This window comes from Schistocerca piceifrons, chromosome 5 (genome assembly GCF_021461385.2).
Source record: "Schistocerca piceifrons isolate TAMUIC-IGC-003096 chromosome 5, iqSchPice1.1, whole genome shotgun sequence".
In the NCBI taxonomy this organism is placed as follows: Eukaryota; Metazoa; Arthropoda; class Insecta; order Orthoptera; family Acrididae; genus Schistocerca; species Schistocerca piceifrons.
In genome coordinates this window covers 218826490-218850307 of record NC_060142.1, presented here as the reverse complement: position 1 = coordinate 218850307, position 23818 = coordinate 218826490, and the positions used below count along the sequence as shown (strand labels likewise).

Here is a 23818-nt window from a genome sequence, read left to right as displayed (position 1 = left end):
TAAATTCTTCGCTTGTTCATTGCTTACAGCTCACTGATATAGCCTCAATAACTAAATATGTTTCGTCCATTGTTGTAACTTTATTTCTTTTCTTCGGGCTATTCGGTCTGCACAATCCTATTATTCATCAGAAACTTATTTGACTTGATACCTCTGGCTTAATATGTATTTCTTTTTATCTCCATTCATATTACTTTGCGCTACTATAGCTATGAACACAGGTGGATATACACTTCGTCCCCCCCTTGTTCCTTTAGCTTAAGCTTACTATACCATTTCACTTGAGGTGTGCAACCGTCATTACTTAGCACATGTGCTCAAGCCCTTCCTGAGCACTACTTCCCCCCTTATTTGCGACGGTTGTCTGCGTCTTTTTATTTACTTGTTTGAGTGTGGAAGTGTGACCATGCGTCCTGATTCTTCAGCCCACTGAGGTTCTTAGTTGAAGATTTAGAGAAATCACGGAAAAGAGAAGGACTTCAGCAATAGAAGTATATGAATGTGGACAGAGGGAAAGATAGATTGGTACTCTTAAGAGAAGTAAGAAAGAAAATAAAAGAATTGGTTGCTGAGATCGAAGAAAGAAAGAAGACAGCTGCAAAGACAGGAAACCCTTCCCACCCCCCTTCCCCAGGATCCCCACTTCGCCGGTACTTAAGTGACAAGCCGGAGGAGGTATGATGTTCGGCGTCTCCTGCAGAACGGATATTCTCACCGTCACCTTTGAAGTCCCCGAAGAAAAGGTCTTAGCAACTCCTATGGAATGGCAAACTATGACGAACCAGTCACACTTGTTTGCGAGGGTTGTATGAAGGGCGTGGTGTGTAGGTTGTGTCTGTGCCTATGCTAGCCACCCCTTTCAAAATTAGATATAAACCCTCCCCAATCACATCACACTTTACAAAAAATATAAAACATTCTATAAAAATAGAAATTATATACACTATAATCAAATAGTTATTCAGTTAGTCACTTCACTCTATATTTCATACACATGTTCAGTTTATGTCATCTTGGTATCATTCTTCCTAAACAGTACCATCATATTATATTTCCTGTTAGAATGATACCCTGTTAGTTTTATCTCATGCTTAGAGGTTACTGTTTATTGTGACTCCTTAAATTAGTCATAATTGTGTAGTCACAATTGGTCTCTTTTAATACTAATATGATAGGATAGCTTAAGGGTTTAAATAGATTATAGGATAGTCAAAGATTTGAAGGGAGTTCAGTGTAGGAAAACTAATGTGGAAGTAACACTGAACCCAACTCGGGAACTGGTGGATGTCACTCCGCCCATTCACACGGAACGTCAACGTCCCTGGGGGTTTTGTACATATCGTTTTATATCCTTAACATTATACATTCCCTTTTCCTCTCCCGTCCCAGGATCTACTAAATATAGGGTTTTTTGGTGTACTATTGATTGAATACGATAAGGTCCTACGTATTTCAGAAAAAAATTGTGTGTTTCTTTTTTCAGTGCTGAGCTTCGAAGGTGTTGTTTTACTAAGTCATCTACGTGGTATTCTGGGTCGGTTGTGGTTGCATTGTATTTATCTACCATTTTTTGGGCGCTCCTATGTAAGTTTCTACCAACTCTTTCCTGAATTGCTTGGTGATCAGCAGCTTTTTGCTCCGTCCACGAAAACACTTAATTAGAGGTTCTCCTATAAATGGCTTGCCAATGGCTTCTACGAGCATCATTCCTGTAGACAAATGCGGTAGCTCATTTAGAATAAGCTCAAAATCTTTAATTCTTTCCGCCCATGAGGTATGAGTGTCATGGCAATAAGTGCGGCACAACCTACCAATCTCTTTCATTACTCTTTCACAAGACCGGCCGGTGTGGCTGAGCGGTTCTAGGCACTTCAGTCTGGAACCGCACGTCCGCTACGGTTGCAGGTTCAAATCCTGCCTCGGACATGGATGTGTGTGATGTCCTTAGGTTAGTTAGGTTTAAGTAGTTCTAAGTTCTAGGGGACTGATGATTACCTCAGATGTTAAGTCCCATAGTGCTCAGAGCCACTTGAACCATTTGAACTCTTTCACAAGGGTTTGAAGATGGATTATAGTTGGATATTAAAATGTGTCGTATATTTTCCCAGGCTAAAAATTCCTTAACTTCATGGCTGGTAAACTGAGGTCCATTATCAGAAAGAAAACGCCTCAGTTTACTTGTAGCTATAAAATATTCTTGTAAACACTTGATCAGGGTTTGCGCATTAGCCTTCTTAATAGGATACAGTCTTACATATTTCGCCCTTGTCAAATGCCAATCAAAATACTTGTGCATTGTACCCCAGGCATTACTATAGTATTTAGGATCCCACAAATCTGAGATCAACTTCTCTTGCCTTGTGCACTTGAAGACCAATATTTTTCCTTAAACTTTCTCTGAAAATCTTCCCAGGATGTTTTCAATATTTATTGTGCCCCATTCTGAAGCTTCACCCTCCAAATAACCTACCGCAAACTCTATTTTCTTATCATCCTCCCAACTTTTAGGTATGGCTTGGTTAAACTGTTTTAAAAAATGGGTGGGGTGTACCTGCCCATCTGGTTGGAATTTGGGAAACTGTCTTGACAAGCCTGAATTTGATCCCCATTGCAAATCAGTTATCATGTCCTTAATTAATATATTTTGGGAAACTGTACCTTTCTCTAGTTTCTCCTGCATAAGCTTGAATTCTTTCCTTGAAGTTTCTAAGTCTTTCTTGGTGTTATCTAAATCGGAAGTTACTATAGGTGAAGAGATATCAACACTTAGTTTCTCTTCAACCTTTTGTCCTATTAATTCTTCTACTTGTTCTTCTAAGCCATTCAAATTTATAAGCTCTGCAGTCATTAACTTTTCTTTGAAGTTCTGATCTACAGTTTCCACCCGTGATTTGACCTCTGAAATTTGCGCCTGTACTAGGAGGAGCAACTTATCTTGTTTCTGGACATTGGTTTTTAGCATAGTTAATTCTCGTTCGACCACATCAAATGTAACATTACATACGTTTTGCAAAGAGTCATATTTTTCGTTAGATTGTGTTTCCAAATTACTACATTTACAGTCTACATCATATTCTAATTTTTGAACTAACCCTTTTAGATGAGCTTCATTTCTTTGTTCTAAATCCTTAAATAAAATATTTGTCTGTTCACTCAGGGAATCGGGCAATTCTTTTTTCAATTCTTTTTTCCATTCTTGCATCTGATTACTTAGGATATTAACTTGAGCCCCTAGTTTTGTGTTTTACAAATCTAACTTAGAGTTTAATTCTGCCTTCAGTTTGTCCTGTTTTGTGTTCTGTGATTCAAACTGCACTTTGATAAACCTCATTAATTCGCCTAAATCTGGCCCCTTGTTTTTCAATTCCCATAACCCCAACAGACTCTATGGATTGATGTTCTTTTTCCATTGTGTTTTGTTTTGCCTTTAATCTAGTTATCATTAAAAGTACACTCGCTTATTTCCACAACCCCCCCACACTTCACAAACAATCAAAGGTCAGTAGTAGCTCACCCGGTGTCGGTGGAAGGCGGCGTTGGCACCGATGTACGGTGGCGTCAGCGTAGGTGGACGACAATGTCGGCTTTTGTGGACAGCTGTGTCCGCATTGGTGTGATGCGACATCGGCGTTGGTGTGCGGTGGCATTGGTGTTGGTGTACGGCGACATCGGCATTGGTGTGCGGCGGCATCAGCGTTTGTAGACGGCGGTGTCAGCGATTTGAGACTAACTGCAGTGTCGTGTGATTTTCTTGATTCCCTTAATCATTTCACCATTTATCAAGACGATATTTCTGGGTAAGTATCGTGGAATCGCTCGGTTGCTATATTTTTTCCTTCTTTAATATTTCCCCTTCTTTCTCAGGTCCTTTCTTTATGGTCGCCACGTTCTTGCGGCGGCCCGGTGTAATGTTAAGCTCTCTCTATACAGCTTAAGCGTTTTTGTGGACTTACTTGTTGAAGAATGCTGGCTCTGCTTTCTTGCAGCACAAATGTCTTCTTCTAGCACCGGACGCTTCTCCAAAGATTTCACTGTTAGGCAGGGGAAATTTTCACTCTCTCTCTCTCTCTCTCTCTCTCTCTCTCCTTATTTAAAAAATACGCTACTCTTGGAATATTATTCAATGTACCAGAACATATTTATTTCCACTTTGTACAAAAAAAACAACTAAACTTTATGACGTAAGCCCACACATTACCGGACACCCAGAATCAGTTAATTACACATTTTTGAACACAATCAATCCATAAGCTTTTATCATGGCTGACTATCCACATCCAGTCCATGTACTCTCAACAGTAGTTCAACCTCTAATAAACAGTCACTATTTTTAGTCTCTCCATTTGTTTTTTAACTATACAATGCTACTTTACTCTTTTCAGTCGGCCACGGAGCTTCCGGGCCATGTTTGCTTACTGTTGGCAGGTCGCGCTGAACACTTGCCAGCGCCAACGAATTATCTCCCTTTCAGTTTCGCCTGCTCAAACAATAAATGGGTGCTGTATCCCATGCTCATCCTTACGCCCTGCTTTAAAGTAATGCGTGTTTGAAACGGCTGGAACACAAGTGTCTCCAGACTTTCGTGAAATTCTGGGGGCACTACAAAACGAGTAATTTCTTTGTGGAATGCAGCTCATTCTTTGAACAAAATGACATGAAGAGATATAAATGCAACTGAAGTGTACGCTGTATTAGCAATTCTAATAGGAGCTGGTCGAGCTAATGGACATCGCACAAGTGCTTCCGATCTGTGGGGAGGTAATGTTGCCATTTGGCAACCATTCTTTTCTGCTGCCAAGTCAAGAAACCGATTTTGGTCTATACTGAAATTCTTGTGATTTGACAACAGAGACACAAGAGCACAGAGAACGCCATCAGGGTAGTGTTCGACAAATTTCAGTCTAACTTGTGCAAGAACTTCTATCCTTATGAATACGTGACTATTGATGAATGATAAGCAACGTACCGAGGAAACTGCCGTTTTAGGGCTTATATGAAGAGCAAGCCTGGCAAGTATGGCATTAAAATTTGGGTTTGAAGACATCTTACTTATTACGGATCCAAATTTACACTGGAATGGTGGACAATACTTGGGAAGTGAATCAAGGACTGAGAGTTATTTCGGATCTGATGAAACCATTTCTGAATAATGGTCATGGTGTAACAACTGATAATTTTTTCACCAGTTTTCCATTGGCTGCTGAACTACTAAAACGAAACACGACATTGGTTGGTACCTTGCGTTCCAATAAGAAAGAGATTCCGAAGGAATTCTTGCCAAACAGAAAGAGAGAAGTTCACTCTTCAATGTTTGGTTTCACAAATGACTTGACCCTAGTTTCCTATGTTCCAAAGAAGGGAATGGCAGTAATACTACTCTCTACTCAGCATAACGAGAGGCAACTGAGTGGTGAAGAAAATGAACACAAACCCGAAATCATAATGCGCCACAACAAAACCAAAGTTGCTGTAGATCATGGGGACAAAATGACAAGAGAATACAGTTTTGTTAGAGGAACAAGGCGGTGGCCACTAAGAATCTTCATGGAAATAATAGATATTGTAGCACTGAATGCATATATTCTGTACGTTCAAAGATTTCCTAAGTGGCAAAAGAATAACCGAAGCTGACATAAACTCTTCACGACTGTACTGGCATTTAGACTCGGCAAAGGCAACATGGAAGAAAGAGCCAAAAATATCAATGGTCTTCATAAAGATGTACAAGATGCACTGAAAGCTTGTGGTACTGCAATTCCTATGGCAGCGATCCAGGCCCATTGTTTCAAGTTACCAATGCCACAACGATGTCAAGATTGCAAGAGAAACGAAGATCGGAAAACAAGATTCTTTTGTGTAACGTGCAAGAAACCTGTTTGTAATATACACAGAGAAGAAACTGTTACTGTGAAGTGCATGCAGTGCAAAAATGTACTTGACTGAAAAATTGAAAAAAGTCTTATGTTATTTTACTGCAGTGACTGTTGAGGTACATAGATTATTAATTTTCTGTTCATTGAGTACTGAATTTAGTGAAAGATATAAAAAATTTTTTGTACTTTGTATCTGTGATCTGATTAAATACTTCTAATAACCTGAAAAGCTGTTTTTCAGTACTAAATAAACCCATTCAACGGAAATAATGAAATCTGAAAACAAATATTACAATAAAACACAAAACTTTTTTGGGGGAGTGCAAATACCCCGCTTGGTAAAACAGTGGTGTGAAAAGCTTGGTAAATGGAGGGTTAAACAAAAAGGTAATATCCAGTAAGTTGAAATTACAAACAATCCTGTCGGAGGAACATCCGCTACTGAGCATTATGCCAGAGGTTGAAAATACAGTTCCAGTTTTAAGGTTCTTTTATTTAACACATAAATGGTTTCGTGCTCTTATATGCCCATATTCAGGTGTTGTACTGAAAATAGCAAGAGACTGGAGATAATTTTTACACGCAGCAATACCCATAAAAAAATCCATAAAAAATATTTAAAAACTGCCAATCAGGATAGGTGCTGTGAAACCTAAGTCAACATCAAATTGACACCTAATAGTACTACGGACGACTGCCTGGGTAATGAAATATTCGAAGAACCCCGAATGCAACCAACAAGTGCAGAACCTGGAGTGACAGACGCAAAGAAGGAAGCAAAGTGGTAAAGCAGAGTTACCAGAGTACTGCTATTTGTTGACGGGAAGAAGAACGTGGGGCCACTAGCGCGGCCATTGGCTATTTGAATTAGTGATTTACATTTAAAATGCGAGAGAAACAATTACATAGAAAGTTACATGAAAAATGTTAAAAGTGCATTATGCACAGTAAAGGAACATGTCGAACAGGGCGGTAGAGAACTGTTTAAGTGTCCAGGTACTCTGCATATTTCTTTACCCAGGTACTGTCTGATGTCACTTTGGCATTGACTTAGGTTTCACAGCACCTTGGCTGACCGGCAGTCATTCAAAGTTTTTAAATTTTTTATGGATTTTTTTTTTGTTTTTTATGAGTATTGCTGCATGGAAAAATTATCTCCCCTCTCTTGCTATTTTTAGTACAACACTTGAAGATTGGTGTATAAGAGCCCGAAACTGGTCATGTTTTAACCTCTGGTAAGTTGAAATTAGTTTGATCCTTTATGATTTTTAAATATAGATATTATTTTTATTAAAAATAATGTATTTTATCCTATTCTTTGTGCAGCCATCTGGAGAATAAGGTGTATATATTCTAGGTTGAACACCCTATAATAGGTGATCAATGCTTAACAATTTTATCACATGCGGCCTTATGGTACTGCATGTCTCTCACTTTCTTTTTGGTTCTCTACCATAGTTGTGCAATACCATCTCACTGGTTGTCCTGAAATTGTTGGTAGATGAATCTAACACAATGTGAAAATTATGTGTTTCATAATTGTCACAACTTGATATAAGTTTGTAGATATGTGTTACTCTTAATTCCACTTTATTGCCTGAAGGAATTTTTGTGGGTGCTACATTGTCTTAATATATTTAATGTTCTTATATTGGTTCTCTATCTCTTTTGAAGGAAACAGTATCTTTTTTTTTCAGTGTACAGTACAGTAGCAAAATCTTGTCAAAAATCTTTCACACACAGTAAGGTCATGCAATTTCTGGTTCCATACAATTCTTTCATCAGTTTCCTTTTTTTTTTTTTCCACATGCCATTTGCTTATGTGTAGTCTGGTTCAAAGACTGATTTGGATTGCACCATAATTTTTGGTTTGTAACTCAAATTGTTCAGTTTTGCTTTGAAAACTATGGCCGAACTTCAAAGTTTTATTGTGGAAGGTTTACCATAATTCTCTAATTCTACAAAATGTATTTTATACCTTTCACAAGATTTTGTTTCATCCTCTCCCAACATGTGGAACACAAGGAGTTGTCAGCCTCCCTGTAATCTTACCCACATTTTTGTAGTCAGATATTAAGTGATGTATCTGCCACCAGTTTACTGTAACAAATCTTGTTTAAACTTTTCTTACATCAGTGCACTATGCTATAGTTACATATCAACCAGCTGTGGTTTCTCTGGTTGCGAATCCTCAACTTCAAAGCATGTTGTAAATATTATACTCACAAACAACTATTAACATAGAATTTACACAGTTTATAACAATCTTCTGGAAAATTTGTTACCAAAAATCTCGAAAAGTCCGTGACTTTATTTTTTTCATTAAAACTGATTGCTTGAAAGAAATTGCTGTGCTGTGCTGTGAAACTGTGTGGTTTTGATTTTTTTCTTGGTATCAGTGTCATGTGTGATAGAAGGACATGTAATCTTGTTTAAACTCTTCTTACATCAGTGCACTATGCTATAGTTACATACCACCCAGCTGTGGTTTCTCTGGTTGCGAATCCTCAACTTCAAAGCATGTTGTAAATATTATACTCACAAACAACTATTTACATAGAATTTACACAGTTTATAACAATCTTCTGGAAAATTTGTTACCAAAAATCTCGAAAAGTCCGTGATTTATTTTTTTCATTAAAACTGATTGCTTGAAAGAAATTGCTGTGCTGTGCTGTGAAACTGTGTGGTTTTGATTTTTTTCTTGGTATCAGTGTCATGTGTGATAGAAGGACATGTAAATCATTAGAAAATTGCTTCTCCCATATTATTCTTTCCACAAAATTTGTATACACAACATCAGAAACCATTCACAGCTTAAAGCTGTGCTAAACACTGTCATTAAAGCCACTATCCACACAGATCCAACAGCTGGAGATGTATCTCTCATATCCCATGCACCAACGATTCCAACCGATTTACCCTTTCATTTTAAGGAACTCAATTCCCAATCAAGGTTTTGTTTGCATGCTGAAAGTCAGAGAGAAGGTAAGAGGACATGACTGGGAGGGGTTAGGATGTATATCATACATATTTAGCAGTTGCAAAGCACTGACTGATTTGCTGCTAATAATAATAATAATAATAATAATAATAATAATAATAATAAACTCTAAATCCAAGCATGTGATATATTGACAAAAAATATGATGGATATTAAAGAGTGCGTATCCGCTCGATTATCAGTACCCATTCTAAACTACGAAGAGTTAAAGGCAGCTAAAGCACGTGAAATCTTTCAGATGTTAGGTAAAATTTTCTTTGTGTCTTAGTTAGACTAACTCAGCCTCACTCGCGTGATAAATGATGCAGGACTTCAGTTGTTTGTGTCATCTTGATATAAAAACTAACAAAACTAGTAAGTAAGAGTATTTCAGGGGAATGAACTCACAGAAGTTCTCCTTCTTAATCATTTAGAAAGGGGGACAAACTTAACAAACAGCATAAATGTAGCTAAGGAAGTGATAACATTGCTAGCTAAAATAGAAAAGGGAACAGCATAGGAATGTGGCATCAATAAGACCATCCTAGTGCAGCCAGAGGAAGTTGCGTGTTATGCACAGTGGGTGAGAGGAATGGGTTGAACAGAATAATAGGGATACAGCAAAAAGAACACTGTGGGTGTAAAGTAAATGTATGAAGTGGAAGGCATAAGGACAAAGATGAAGATGGTTAGGGGAAGGGGCTAACAGAGATTGAGACCAGGGGGAATGACATTGTCTTACAGTATAGCAATGATTTTTCTCTTGTTTATATACTTGCTGACAATTTAACACTTCAAATATACAGAGTGGTTCCCATTATTTGTATTTGTTCCACCCAAAACTTTCAGGTTAGTTAAAATGCTTCAGAATAAAGAAGTAGGAAGAGAGAGAAAGAAAGGGGAGGGGGGATGGATTTAAAAAAAGTATTGGATCAATCATAATTTGGTTTTTAAGCTCTAACAGTTGCTGTGTACACAGGTTAAGTTACGAGAATTCATATCCTCTTATTATGCAAACAACTATTATTCTGTTTTATGTGGTAACATCATTCAGCATTTTCAAGCCGTCATCCTTGGATATTTTTATGACGGTCTGTGAAATGCAAACACTTTTTAAGTAATAACTGTTGTGACAAAAATTGGGCCTACAATGTTTTAATTCATTTGTAATTTTACCGTATTCTCTGAACTGTTAGATACTGTAAGACTATGTTCTCATTATTCTGTAGCTTGGTATCTCCACGAGTATAAAGCTATTGTGAATTGAGTTAACTTATAATGTCATTTATAAACATAATTTTGTTGCATTACAGAATTACATGATACATTCTGTGACTGTGTAAAGTTAATTCTAATGGTACCTGCTATTATTGTCATGCTCGTCTGCTTTAGGAACATGTGCAGGAACATGGTTATCTGCTTTTAATGAACTACATTCACAAGTTGAAACTTCAGTATTTCACTAGGGCATGAAATTTGGCTTGCTGCTCTTTTTTTGGTCCCTATTGGTGTTCTCTTGATTCTCTCTTCTGGTGCCTCATTAGGACTTGCATTTATCTTCTTGTGAATAATAATAATAATAATAGTGATAGTGATAACAGTTGTTTGCATAACAGGTGGACCTGAATTCCCGTAATTAATAGGACTGATAAATGCAGCATGAAAGGATTTTTATTTAACAACATAATGAATGTGAAGAAATATGATGAATGCTTCTAGTTTTATTTTCTCTTTAACAATATTATAAAAATCATAGATTGCTACTCATGGTAAATAAGACATGTTGAGATGCAGACAGGTACAATGAAAAGACTATCACACATTGAGCTTTTAGCCAAAGCCTTCTCCAGAAAGGAATACACACGCACATTCACACAAGCAAGCACACCTCGTACCCACATGACCAGTATCTCTGACTTCGTCAGCCAGAATGCAACTATTTTGCATTGAAGGGAAGCAGGCAGTGGTGGGCAGGGAAGGGGAAGGGATAGCAGGGTACAGGTGGAGACTGAGAAGTCATACTGTCTAGCCGAGTATGCAAGGTCTTTATGGTGGCAGGCCAAGGCAGTGAGGCACAGTGTCGAGAGGCTGGGAGGGAGGGGGGGGGGGGGGGGTTGAAAAGGAGAGGAGCAGAGAAGGGATAAAGATAGGTGAGTGCATTGACACAATGAGGGTGAGGGGAGATGAATTGGGAGGAAATGATAGGACAGGGTGTGGAAACTGTTGTGTTGAGGGTGTGGGGCAGTAGCTTACCATAGGTTGAGGCCAGTATGATTTTGGGAGTGGAGAATGAGTTGTAAGGATAAGCCCCAAACTGTGCAGTCCAGAGAAGCTCGTGGAGGTTCCAAGTGGCCTCGGGTGTGAGGAAGCTATTGAAATCAAGCATATTATGTTCATCTGCATGTTGTGCCACATAGTGGTCTACTTTGCTTTAGGCCCCAGTTTGGCGGCGGGCATGTGTCCTTATAGACAGCTAGTTGGTAGTCACAGCATGATAAACAACTTTGCAAAGATTGCAGCAGAGCTGGTAGATGATATGGCTGCTTTCACCGGTGGCCCAGCCTCTGATGACAGGACTGGTATAGGAACTGCTGGATGGATGTATTGGGCAGCTCTTGCATCTGGGCCTTCCACAGTGATATGATGTCTGTGGCAAGGTGTTGAGTTTGTGAGTAGAATAGGGATGGACTAGGATGTTCTTGAGGTTGGGTGCGTTATGGAACACCACTTGGGAGGGGTGGGAACAATCTTGGGTAGGATGTCCCTTATTTTAGGGCACTGTGATAGGTAATCAAATGCATACGGATGTAGTGTATTTGTTCCAGTCTGTGGTTGTATTGACTGATGAAGGGAGCATTCCTCTGTATCTGGCTGTTGGAGGTGAAGGAAGGATAGGGGATGCATAGGGAAATGGCATGGGAAAATTGTTTGTGGACGAGGTTTGGAGGATAGTGCCTGTCTGTGAAGGTCTTTGTGAAATCTTCAGCATATGGCAACAGAATTCTTGACACTGCATATATACCATCTGTGGGTTGCCGGGCTGTATGTAATGTATTTTTTGGTGTGGAAGGGATGACGGCTGTCAAAATGCAGGTACATTTGGTGGTCGACAGTCAGATTGGTATCCCTCTGCTGTCCGTGGTGTCTCCATATATGCCTTTGCATGTCTTTGGGGCGCAGTTCGATGTGGCACTCTTCACTGAAGATAATTGAACTCCAGTAATGAGATTGCAGGCTGAAGACATGTCTGGAGATGTCTTGGACAGCAGTGAGATACCAACCTGACTTATCATCCACCATATGGCTCAACAACCAGGAGTTTCATAGCAGGACCTCTTTAGTTTTATCTGTGGCACCCTTACAGCACAGTGGTACATTAATGATATTCTACTCCCTGTTTCGCTGTGCTTCATGCCATCCTGGGCTTACATTTCAGCAAGATAATGACTCTCCACACTCAAAGAGTGTTTCTACTGACTGTCTTTATGCTCACCAAACCTTATCTGTCCAGAAAGATCACTAGATCTGTCACCATTTGAGAACATTTGGAGCACTATGGGGTAAGGCCCTCAAATCAGCTCAGTATTTTGACATTCTGACACACTAATTGGACAGAATTTGATACAATACCCCTAAGGAGGACATCCAACAACTCTCTCAGCCAATATCTGATTGCATAAGGACCAGAAATGGTCAAATGTGTTATTGACTTGCTCAATGTGTGAAGCTCTTTCTTTTGAAGAAATCATCAAGTTTTTCTGAAATTACAGTGATTTGTTTACCTATATGTGTACATCACGTCTACCGATTTTTGTCCCTTCAGATAACGCCTTCATGGTATGTAGCCCCCCCCCCCCCCCCCCTGTCCCTAGGCGTATACGGCTTGATATTCTATTTATTTGTACCCATTAAGGAATTAGAAAAATACAGAATATGGTTTGCAAACATAAAGTCTCTTATCTTTAACAATTTTCTTTTGGTGGTGATTTTCTCGGTAGCTGTATATAAATTGAAGTAGTTTAAAAGAAAAGCCTCTTTTGTATATGTACACACACACACACACACACACACACACACACACACACACAGACATCTTTCACCTTATTTACAAGGCATCTACATTGGATGCCTTGAATGATTTTTTCATTGCCCATATAGGTTATAGCTTTAAAACTGTTTTTGTATAAAAACTTTCATGAACTGTTTTAAATATGTAAGCTATATGTGCAAATGAAAAAGATCTTGTAGTATTTCAGGACACCCACTGAAGATGCCTTATAAATAAGGCAAAATGCATCTGGTGTGAAATAAAATTTAAAAAAATTAATGTGCAGTATGCAAAAGGTGTCTTTTTTTTAAGCTACTGACATGTATCTTGTCTGTTTTTTTACTGCTTATTCACTTCAGGATTATTGTCTCTCTGTAAGCTCTTTAACACACTCTAATTCAGTTGTGTTTGGCCACACACTAATTGAGTCAAACCCTTTTGAGGGGAACGATATTTTCTTCACAATTATTTGACTAGCAACAGGAGAAGAGAGGCTGGCATAATGCTAGTGATCACCAAAATAAGTGCAAGCATGTGGTACTGCTGGCAATGATCTTTTGATCAGATTAGCATCTCAGCCTTGAGAAATACTTAGGTTACTTTGATATTGCATTTCATCCTGTCCTCCTCTCATTCATCATCATCAATAAAACAAATGCAACACTGTACTTTACACACATTCATCACAGTCAGCCGAATGAAAAACTTACACTCAAAACAATGCTCGTACTTCTGGAGAGAAGAGTACAGAATGAAGGCATAAAACCTTTCTGATTGAAGTGTTTGAATCCCTAGGGGCTTCCCAGCTTGTGATGTCATATCACAATTTTGTTTTATTTTCATTGTGGTTTGCTTAAGCATTCCAAAATAATGGGAAGACATTTACAGATACAGATGAAATTCAAACATTTATTTACAGGGGCATGCTGAAAAGGAATGCCTCCAAATTTTTTGTATGAAACTCTTGAAACTATTTCAATAAAACAAACTTTATTAACATTCTAACTTTTTATTCTTTGTTTCTACATATTTATTTCTCAACACAATCACCCCGGTGATAAACACATTTCTATTTCCCCAATGATACACCAGTTTGTCGATACTGTCATAAAATGTTTAACTTTTTTGATGGAACCACAACCTCAGCTTACACCACTTCATCACTATCAAAATGAAGTCCTTGAAGGTGTTCTTTTGGAAACAGATCTAAATGAGATGGGGCCAGGATAGGACTGTATAGAGGACAGTCGATGATAATGGACCCAGGGCACCAAATTGTTGCAGATGTCGCAATGCCTGCATGTGTGTGCCTTTGTTATGCTGAAGGAGGTGAACCCTGATTGGACATACTCTTTGACTTCGAAACTTTATTACAGCATGCTATTTCTTCAATCACTAACCTAGTTACATTACACACTGCCATGTTACACACTTTGATTTGGAACCCTCTAGCAACAGAGGGCTGTAAATATGTAGGCATGAGAAATACAGATGTAGAATGTTAATAATGTTTGTTGTACTTAAATGGCTGTAAGATTTTTCACATAAAAAGTTTGGAGGCATTGCTTTTCAGCATACCCGTGTATTACACAACAGGCCTGGTGTAGCTGTTTCATAACTCGCAATTGTTCTGCTCTTGTTGCTCTCAGATGTACATAGATGATTAATAATTACAGAGGGAGTAACCTCACCACACATACACACCTGGAAATACACACAACGTCTCTTAATACTGCAGTGGAACTGGTGTGGGTGGTTTACAATCTCCGAGACAATCAACAATGATGAAAGGATGAAAGGCAGGAAACCCCCTCCTTTCTCTCCCCCCCCCCCTCCCCCCAATTGCACCCTCTTGCTCTCTCTCTCTCTCTCTCTCTCTCTCTCTCTCTCTGTGTGTGTGTGTGTGTGTGTGTGTGTGTGTGAGAGAGAGAGAGAGAGAGAGAGAGAGAGAGAGAGAGAGAGAGAGAGGAGAGGGAGAGGGAGAGGGAGAATAGAAATAGTGTGTACACAAGCTAGCTCAGAAACAATGTTTGTGACTTCTTGATTAGGTGCTATTCCTACTCAAAATTTACTGTACATAATACATGTTTTGTCAACACTTATCATTGTTTGCATTCCACTAATGATTCTATATTATCATATTGATTGGATGTTACACTAGACTTTTTTTTTTCTTCACAGAAAGCCATCAATGCTCCCAGTACAAGCACAGACACCTGCAGCAGCTCCAGCGAGGACATGTACTCTTCACAGACATCAGCTGATGGCACACCTGTAATTAGTGACAGTTACAGTGACAACTTGCTGTTGGTGCTTCTTCAGTGCCACAATAGCCCTGATCCACCAAGAGCACTTCTGTCTTCCTCACTTTTGTTGAGAAACCCTATTCTTTCAGTCTTTGCAAACTGTTACGAGGTAAGTTGACAGCATTTCTCTAAATTTTATGATTAAAGGTTGTATGTACCTGTTCCATGAGAATAATTTGGAACAGTTCATCTGTTTTGTTAGACACATTGCTTAATCATATAAAATAGCTTTAGCTGAAGTATTTTTCTTTCATTTGTTTCTAGTGATTGACATTGTGTTTGAAAGTTCAGTTGGAAGCAAATACGGATTGTCAAAGTATAATAATTTTTTTGGGTCCACATTAAATATGTATTTGAACTGTATGCTACTGTTATACATTTTAGAGAATGGTCTGAGGAACTTCTAGTCGTGGCCAGCACTCCAGAATTTTTAATCACAACTGTGATTCCACTGTCACTTTTGTCTCCCTCCTGACTGTCTCTTCCTTTCCTTCCTCTCTCAGGGTCTGGAGTAACATTCCTTGTTGTACACACTCCTTGTTTCTTTATGTTTTCTGTTTTGTGTCACTCTGTTGTCTAATTTAAGGAACTTGAGATTGAGTGTGTTTTTTCTGTGTTCACATATTTTTTGGCTCTGCTGTTGTTATTCCTGGCTCAGCAGTGGGTGAGTAGGTGCTCCTTTTTTGTATGACTCTTTTGATATTGCTTGTTTGACACTGTGTTCCATCTTTCGCATTATGGTTGTTATGATTTATATGCTTGACCATTGCTGCTCAGTTGCTTTATTACTTCCTTCTAATTGTAACAATAGTATAGTAGATTCTTTAACAGGCTGTGAATCAACGATGTATGGCAGCTACCTGGATATAATACTTCTCATCTGTTAAGAATTTTACATAGACTATATGATACGTGGTGTAGTCCATTTATTCTTTCTCAGAGGAAATGATTTCTATCTATTAAACTTTGCGACTTTCTTTTCATTGTAACAATATTATGAAAAGGAGAGATTGCTACTCACCATTTAGTGATGACCTCTGTAAGGTGAGTAGCAATCTATCATTCTCATAATATTGTTGTTATTCCATCCTGAAGTTTCTTTTCATCATTGCTTTTTACACTCTTCAACTCCTTCTTTCATGGCATTCTGCAAATTAATTTACTGATTTCCTCAAAAAGTTTATAGACTTGTACCTTCTAAGTGGGCATGAAGGTAATTCTGCTGTTGGTTACAAGAGTAAAAAAAAATATCTGTAAGAGCAGTTGATGTGGCCTGTAGTAGTAACTGCATCATCACTAATCTCAAGAGAATATAGTGGTCGTAGGAAGAACTTGCATGTTGTTTTGTGTAATTAGAAAAAAAAAGCACTAACCTTATCTAACTCCATAGTGCTGAATGGTCTTGTGGCATCTTTTAGAGGTTGCAAAGGACTTATAATGCATTGGTTTGGATTTCTTTTACAGCTTGGACACATTCTCATTCATAGCTGTTAAAATATCACTAAAATTTGTTAAAGACTACCAGTTATTCCATAATTACCTCCATGTTTGCAGAATTGTATGATGTTGAGTTGTAGTGTCAGTATTGTGTAGTTGTACATCTATAGCAATAATGTGTCAATACTGAGAAAGGCAATAGTTCTATTATGCTTCTGAGACTCAAAGAAATATTACGCAGCTTTTGTTTGTTGAAGGACAGGACCGAATTCTTTCAGAGTAATCACATGTTCCAGAAACTGTAAATTTGGGCTTTAGTCAAGCTAGCCACAAGTTTCCATCTGTCAGGTTTCTAAATGTGCTGTCATGGCCATGCTGTTTTTAAAAAGTCACTTATTTCATGACGGTAACACCTCATAGATTCTAACCAATGAAGTATCAGAGTTACACATTCATCTAGGATATTTTCCACATCTCAAAGTCTTTTTGGAAATTAATTGTTCATAGATGAGATAACGAAGTATTAGCTATTTCCTAATGATTTATAATGTCATCAATAAAAGATCAAGACTGCTTGAAATGGTGAGCTAAACTGTTTGATTGAAAGCTTATCATTATTTGAGGGGAATCATTTTAACTACACATACAAGAAATAAAAAGAATTCTATGCTACCCACACACCAATTGACATTATACACATGGACTCCACAGTGTAGGAGATGACAATACAAAAGAACATAAGGGGGAAAAACAAATTGAATATTAAGCCAGAGACTCTAAAAACAATGCTACAGCAGATTCTGTGGGAGAAATGCTACTATTCAGTAGAAGAATTCATAGAGGTTGGAAATGGCGATTTGAACAAGGGGATATTAATGCCAGATTTTTTAAATTGCATAAATATATATAACAAAATTGTATTATTATGATGCTGTTTGCTAACATTAGCTGTTTATGGTGAAATGTCACTATGTTTTTGATGTATCTCGTGTACTTGAATGAAATTATTTGATTATGTTTGTTATGTGACTAAAAAACGACAACTCCATTTTTTAATTTGAGCTGAAACAGGATGTTTTAAGCCCAATTCAACAAGTTCTGTTAAAGTGCTGGTAGTGCAAGAAAAGTTATTAGTTTTTGCTGGCTGCAGTCTGCAGTAGTAACTTTCTTGGGAAAGTGATAATTGGATAACTAGTATTTTTAAGCCAAGTGCAAGGCTTAGCAATCTCACCTGTGATTTAGACTCTTTGGGAAAGTGTCTTAGGAAAGTAAATCGTGTAACAACAGTAGGACTTGCAGCTAAAAGCTTGTACTACTACTACCTTAATTGTGCATTTGAGGTTAACATCAGCCACATTGCCGATAATACTCCTAGTACAAGTATCAAGTAATGGAAAATCCAGTATGTAATGTAACAATTTTATAAAAAGGAAAGTTTTCACTCACCATATAACAGAAATGCTAAGTTGCTAATAGACACGACAAAAAGACTGACAAAAATAAAGCTTTTCGGTAGGTAAGGCCTTCGTCAAAAATAGACAACTGACACACACACACACACGCAGAAATGCAACTCACACAATTGACTGCAGTCTCAGGCAACTATAGCCACATGGAGAGAGAGAGAGAGTGTGTGTGTGTGTGTGTGTGTGTGTGTGTGTGTGTGTGTGTGTGTCTGTCTGTCGTCTATTTTTGACGAAGGCCTTACTGGCTGAAAGCTTTATTTGTGACAGCCTATGAAGATATTACACTGATGAGTATGACAAGCCTTGGATGAAGCATTCTGTGAAACATGCTGGCAGACCTAGGGTAATCAGTCAGGAGAGGGGGTTGTCCATACACAAGTGTGCCTGATGTATCACCCCTCATTTGGTTGGATCATATACAACATGGTTTTCATCTAAATACCTCTGGTAGGAGGCTTCCTGCATAGCCAATTATCAGAAGCATCCAGTCTGACCAAACTAGTACCCATACTATCTCCGTCATTACAAGCGTGTTCCCTAGTGTAAATTCATCTCGAAACATAGAGCTTCAGAATAAATGTTGTTACAATTGAAATAACTACTAGCAAAATACAGTACTACAGCTTGGAAAAAACCAAGCACATCAAAGAAAATGTGTTAAGAATCTTCCATCAAAACATCAGAAACCTCAGTAATAAAAATAAACGATTACTCATTATTGGTCATTCTCACTGTCTGACATACAGTTTATGTCCATTATTTCCTTGGTTGACCTCTGTCCATCCTTTCTTTCAGAAAATTAAAGGATAGTGGATATTTCAGCAGACTTGTAGAGCATGTCATATGGAAATAACTGAAATTGAACAGGGTGCTGGTGATGGACACAAGATAATATTGTACTTCTGTAGAGGCAACAAGAAGAAAGGAGGAATGTCTGTTAATGTCAAAAACCAAGTCAAGTGTGAGGCCTACAGCCTAATGAATGCTGTTTTGATGAAAACCTTTTGAATGCCACACCACAGTAGTGAGTCAAGAAACATGCAAACTTGTAGTACTGACAGTTTACATTTCAGCAAAGGAAAGTATCATAAGTGCAAAGTAGCTAGAAACAATTTTAATAATACAAGAGTGAATCAAATATAAGCAGAGATTTTTTTATAAGTTCCTTTAAGCTTCAGAAAAATTCTTACACACAACCTTATTTTTCTATATAGTCTTCTGAACAGGAAACATATTTTTGCCAGCAGATAGGCACTTGTTGATTCCATTTTCATAAAATGAACATGGCTGTGAAACTAGCCAGTTCTACTCAAACACTTTGACTGAACCATTATTGTCAGTCTGGTCCTCTGACTGCTTTCTCTGTTGGTCCAAAAAAATGAAAATCCCAGGGTGATAAGTCTGGATTGTAGGGAGGATGTTCTAAGATTAAAACTATATGGAATATTGTCAAACGGGAGACAGGTCAGCCTGACAGTGCACAGCATACCATAGCAATAAAGCTAAATGGTGATGTTGTGAGTGATAATTCACAAGTTGCAAGTATTTTTAACAATCACTTTCTGAATGTAGCAGCAAAAATATGGTTAAAGGGTTCAGTTGAAGAAGCAAAAAAATATGTTAAAAATGTCATTCCCCAGGACTTCAGGCCTTTAGAAACAGCGCCAACATCCCCCACTGAAATTAAGGGAATTATAAATATACTGAAAACCAAGAGCTCATGTGGTGTTGGTGTTGATGGAGTCTCTAACAGAATTTTGAAGTGTTGTTCTAATTTAATAAGTGGAGTCCTTAGCGATATATGTAATGCTTCGCTGGCACAAGGAATTTTTTCAGACAGATTGAAATACACAGTTGTCAAACCTCTTCATAAGAAAGGGGACAAGAGTGACTTAAATAATTACAGACCAATCTCATTGCTGACTTCATTTTCTAAAATACTCGAAAAAGTTATGTATTCAAGAGTAATCTCACATTTAAGTGAAAATAATTTACTCAGCATGTCACAGTTCGGATTCCGGAAGGGTTACCCAACTGAGAATGCTATTTACACATTTACCCATCTAATAGTATAAGCCCTAAATAACAAATTATCACCAGTTGGTATTTTGGTGATCTCTCCAAGGCATTTGACTGTGTGGATCATGTCACACTCTTAGAAAAACTCCAGTTTTATGGAACTGAAGGCTACGCACACAGCTGGTTTGAATAATACTTAATGAACAGAAAGCAAAAAGTTGTGCTGAATAGCACAAGTAATGTTGGGAGGGTGGTAAATTCTAGTAAATGGGGAGTTATCACAAAGGGTGTCCCACAAGATTCAATTTTAGGTCCTCTGATGTTCCTTATTCGTGTGAATGACCTCTCACTTAACGTTCAGCAAGCGGAGCTAGTACTTTTTGCAGGTGACATGAGTGTTATAATAAATCCCATTCCAGAAAAAGTAGCTTTTGTTAAGGATGTCTTTCAAAGAATTATTAAGTGGTTCTCAGAAAATGGACTCTCCCTTAATTTTGAAAAAACTTGCTATACCCAACTCTGTACACCAAATAGAGTCATACCGACAGTTGATGTAGCATATGAACAGGACTCTGTTACCAGGGTAGATTGCTGCAATTTTTTGGGTGTTCACAGTGATGACAGCTTGAACTGGAGGAAGCATATTACTGAGCTTATCAGACAATTAAGTTCAGCTTATTTCGCTCTTTGTATAATCGCTAGTCTTGGTAATAAACAGATCAGCCTCCCAATGTACTTTGCATATTTCCACTTGATAATGTCTTATGGAATAGTTTTCTGGGGGTAACTCACCATGTAGACATAAAGTACTGATTGCACAAAAGAGAGCAGTGAGAGTAATTAGTGGTGTTCACCCAAGGACGTCATGTAGGCACCTTTTCAAGGAGTTACGTATTTTAACTGCGTCATCAGAGTACATATATTTGCAAATGAAATTTGTTACAAATAATACATCTCAATTTGCAAAGAACAGTGATGTTCATACGTACAACACTAGAGGGAAAAATGACCTTTTCTATCTGTTATTGAAGCTGTCCGTTGCTCAAAATGGAGTACATTATTCAGCAACAAAAATCTTTTATCATTTGCCCAACAACATAAAGTGTCTGGCAGGTAGCAGATCAAGTTTTAAAATGTAGCTTAAAATCATTTCTTTTGGACAACTCCTTCTACTCCATGGACGAGTTTCTGTTTCAGAAATGGTAAAATAAAATAAAATAAAAATTGTACCTCTAAATGTAGCTGCATGTGTAGAACTAAAGATCTCAGTAATATTAATATTAGCACTATTCAAATATGTATATATATATCTTGTAATCTGACTTGTTCCACATCATATCGATAAAATAATTGGGAAAATGATCTACAGAACATGACATAACTAGAACTAAACTAAAAATAAGAGTCCCTGACAAGGGTTTCTGATGATGTGCACATTTTCCTTGATCCAAAAGATGCAGTATTCACAGTAAGATGTTCACTGAGAAAATTAATGAGAAGAACTTCTTTAAATTAAAAAGTCTGTCATGTTGGTCCTCAGATTAAGCCAGTGAGTTGCATTCTTAACTATTTCTTGTCCTTGTAAAAACTGTTTGTGCCATAGTACATCTGAGTCTTTCCCAGACTGTTGTCCCCGAACTGTACCGCAAGTCTTTGCAAAATTTCAGATGGCTTGGCCCCCTCTGTTGTTAGAAACTTGATTATAAAGCATTGCGCAACAGGTGGTGGGTACCTCTCGATCTGACATTGCAATTCTGACTAAAGAAATGGTACGACAATGTTCTAGCTAGGGAGGACTATTACTCTAAATGAAAGAAACAATGAGTAGAGAACATGCTGCTCTCATTTACAAAAAGGTCCATAAAACAAGAATTCCAGTTTATATTTGATTCACTCTTGTATCACAGAGAATTAACCAAAGACTCATTCTTTGTTGAGACCTTAATGTTAATTTTCTATAAGATAGTACTGGTTGGGGGCAGTTATTGATGTCCAGCTTTGACCTATTTCTTCTGTAAAATTCTATGTGAAGATTCAACAACAGTGGTGGCCACATTGATCATATGTTAATCATGTTAATCAGTCATAGAAATAAGTATTTTATTGCAGTCATGAACAATTGCTTGATCACAGTTTTTAGAGAAATTACCAGAGAACACTAAGGAGAAATTTATAAAGCAGACAGCACTAGTCTTGTTTTCCACTAAAACAAATATGAGTAAAATTAAACAGGAGGTGGATAACTTATGGGATTAAAGTATCTTGTGCTACGAAGAGCAAGCTGTAGGTACTTCAGAATGTTAGCTGTAGTCAACAGCTGAAACTGCAGTACTGCCTGTATTGCTACATTATGTTATTAAAACAGCAAAACTATGTACTATGCTAAAAAGGAAGAACAAGACAAAAATTTTGGAACAATAATAAACAAGACACATAGAAAAGTAGCAACCCAAATAAAATTGATCCCCTACAGTATAGCTCTGTAAGAAATTGTAACACTCTCAAATAATTAGTTTCCAGGTTCACTGTGTACTTCCTCACAGTGGAATCAAGCATTGCCCTCACTAATAAATAACCCATGCAGATGCAGCAACAGACATTTGTTTCAAATGTACAAGTCATAAAGTAACTGCAATATTCATTGCTTCATTAAAACTTAATAATTCAGCTGGCTACAGTAGTGTTTCTAGCATAATACTAATTTTTTGTGACTTGATAAAATTATCTTTAAACTGTCGTTGTAATCAATCAGTACCTCAATCCGTATTTCCTGACCGACTTACATATGCTGTAGTAACACCCTGCTATAACACAAGAGATAATCAGTTTATTTCACTTCTTCAAGTCTTTTCAAACACATTTAAGGAAGTCATCAGCTGATACCGGTATCTGCATTTTCATTTTACCCCTGCATTTACATTATTGCATAGTAGTTCAGGTATGGAAATGCTTTTGATGGCTTAGCAGACCAATCCTGGCATGAAACATGTAGCCACATAGATTACACATCAGGGGGCATGCCTGGGGCTGACAAAGTTTGCATCTCTGACATTTCTCATTTTCCCTACCTCCGACATTCATGCACAAAATGTAAGACACCAGTGATTGTGGTATTACTCTGATCAATGTTCAGATTCTTCTTAAATTGGTCCTTGCAGCGATTCGGAGGAGCACTTAGGGGTCTTGTAGTTGTGCTCATTTCACTATACAAAACTTGTCAAGGAAGTCTGTTTTTTCTCTTCTGCTGGGTATGCTCAATCCAATTGAGTTTGTGACCCGTAATGGTGGCTTCTGTACTGTACATCTTCACCTTCTCGAGAACAGTAGTGCTTGATACAAAACCATCTCATTTGATATTTATAATGTATCTAACTTCTAGTTTCTTAAGATCAAGGCATCCAGGTTTCACAATGATGGAGGAAGGTAGAAATAATAGCCACTCAATACACCATCTGTTTGTTGCATAGTGTCACGTTTTTATTCAAGACGACCTGATGTAAGAGATATCTAAAAACAATATGTGCTGCATGAATCCTGTTCTCCACATCCTTTTCCAATGTCCACTTAATTGATAATATACTTCCTAAATAGAGGAAGTGATCTAGAGGTATCCTAGAAATAGAAACATTGAAATCCAGAAAGACAGTTCCAGGAGCTGGCTGCAGGGGTGACTTTGTCTTTTGGAT

General features: G+C 37.8%; 1 protein-coding gene across 1 annotated transcript in view; it reads left to right on the top strand.

Moving 5' to 3' along the window:
* Positions 1–23818, top strand: part of LOC124798902 (spatacsin) — a 369496-nt gene that overhangs the window by 193896 nt on the left and 151782 nt on the right. Inside the window, exon 18 of the mRNA XM_047262433.1 lies at positions 15086–15319. Within this exon, the coding sequence (XP_047118389.1) occupies positions 15086–15319 (234 nt within the window). The remainder of the gene's footprint in view (positions 1–15085; positions 15320–23818) is intronic.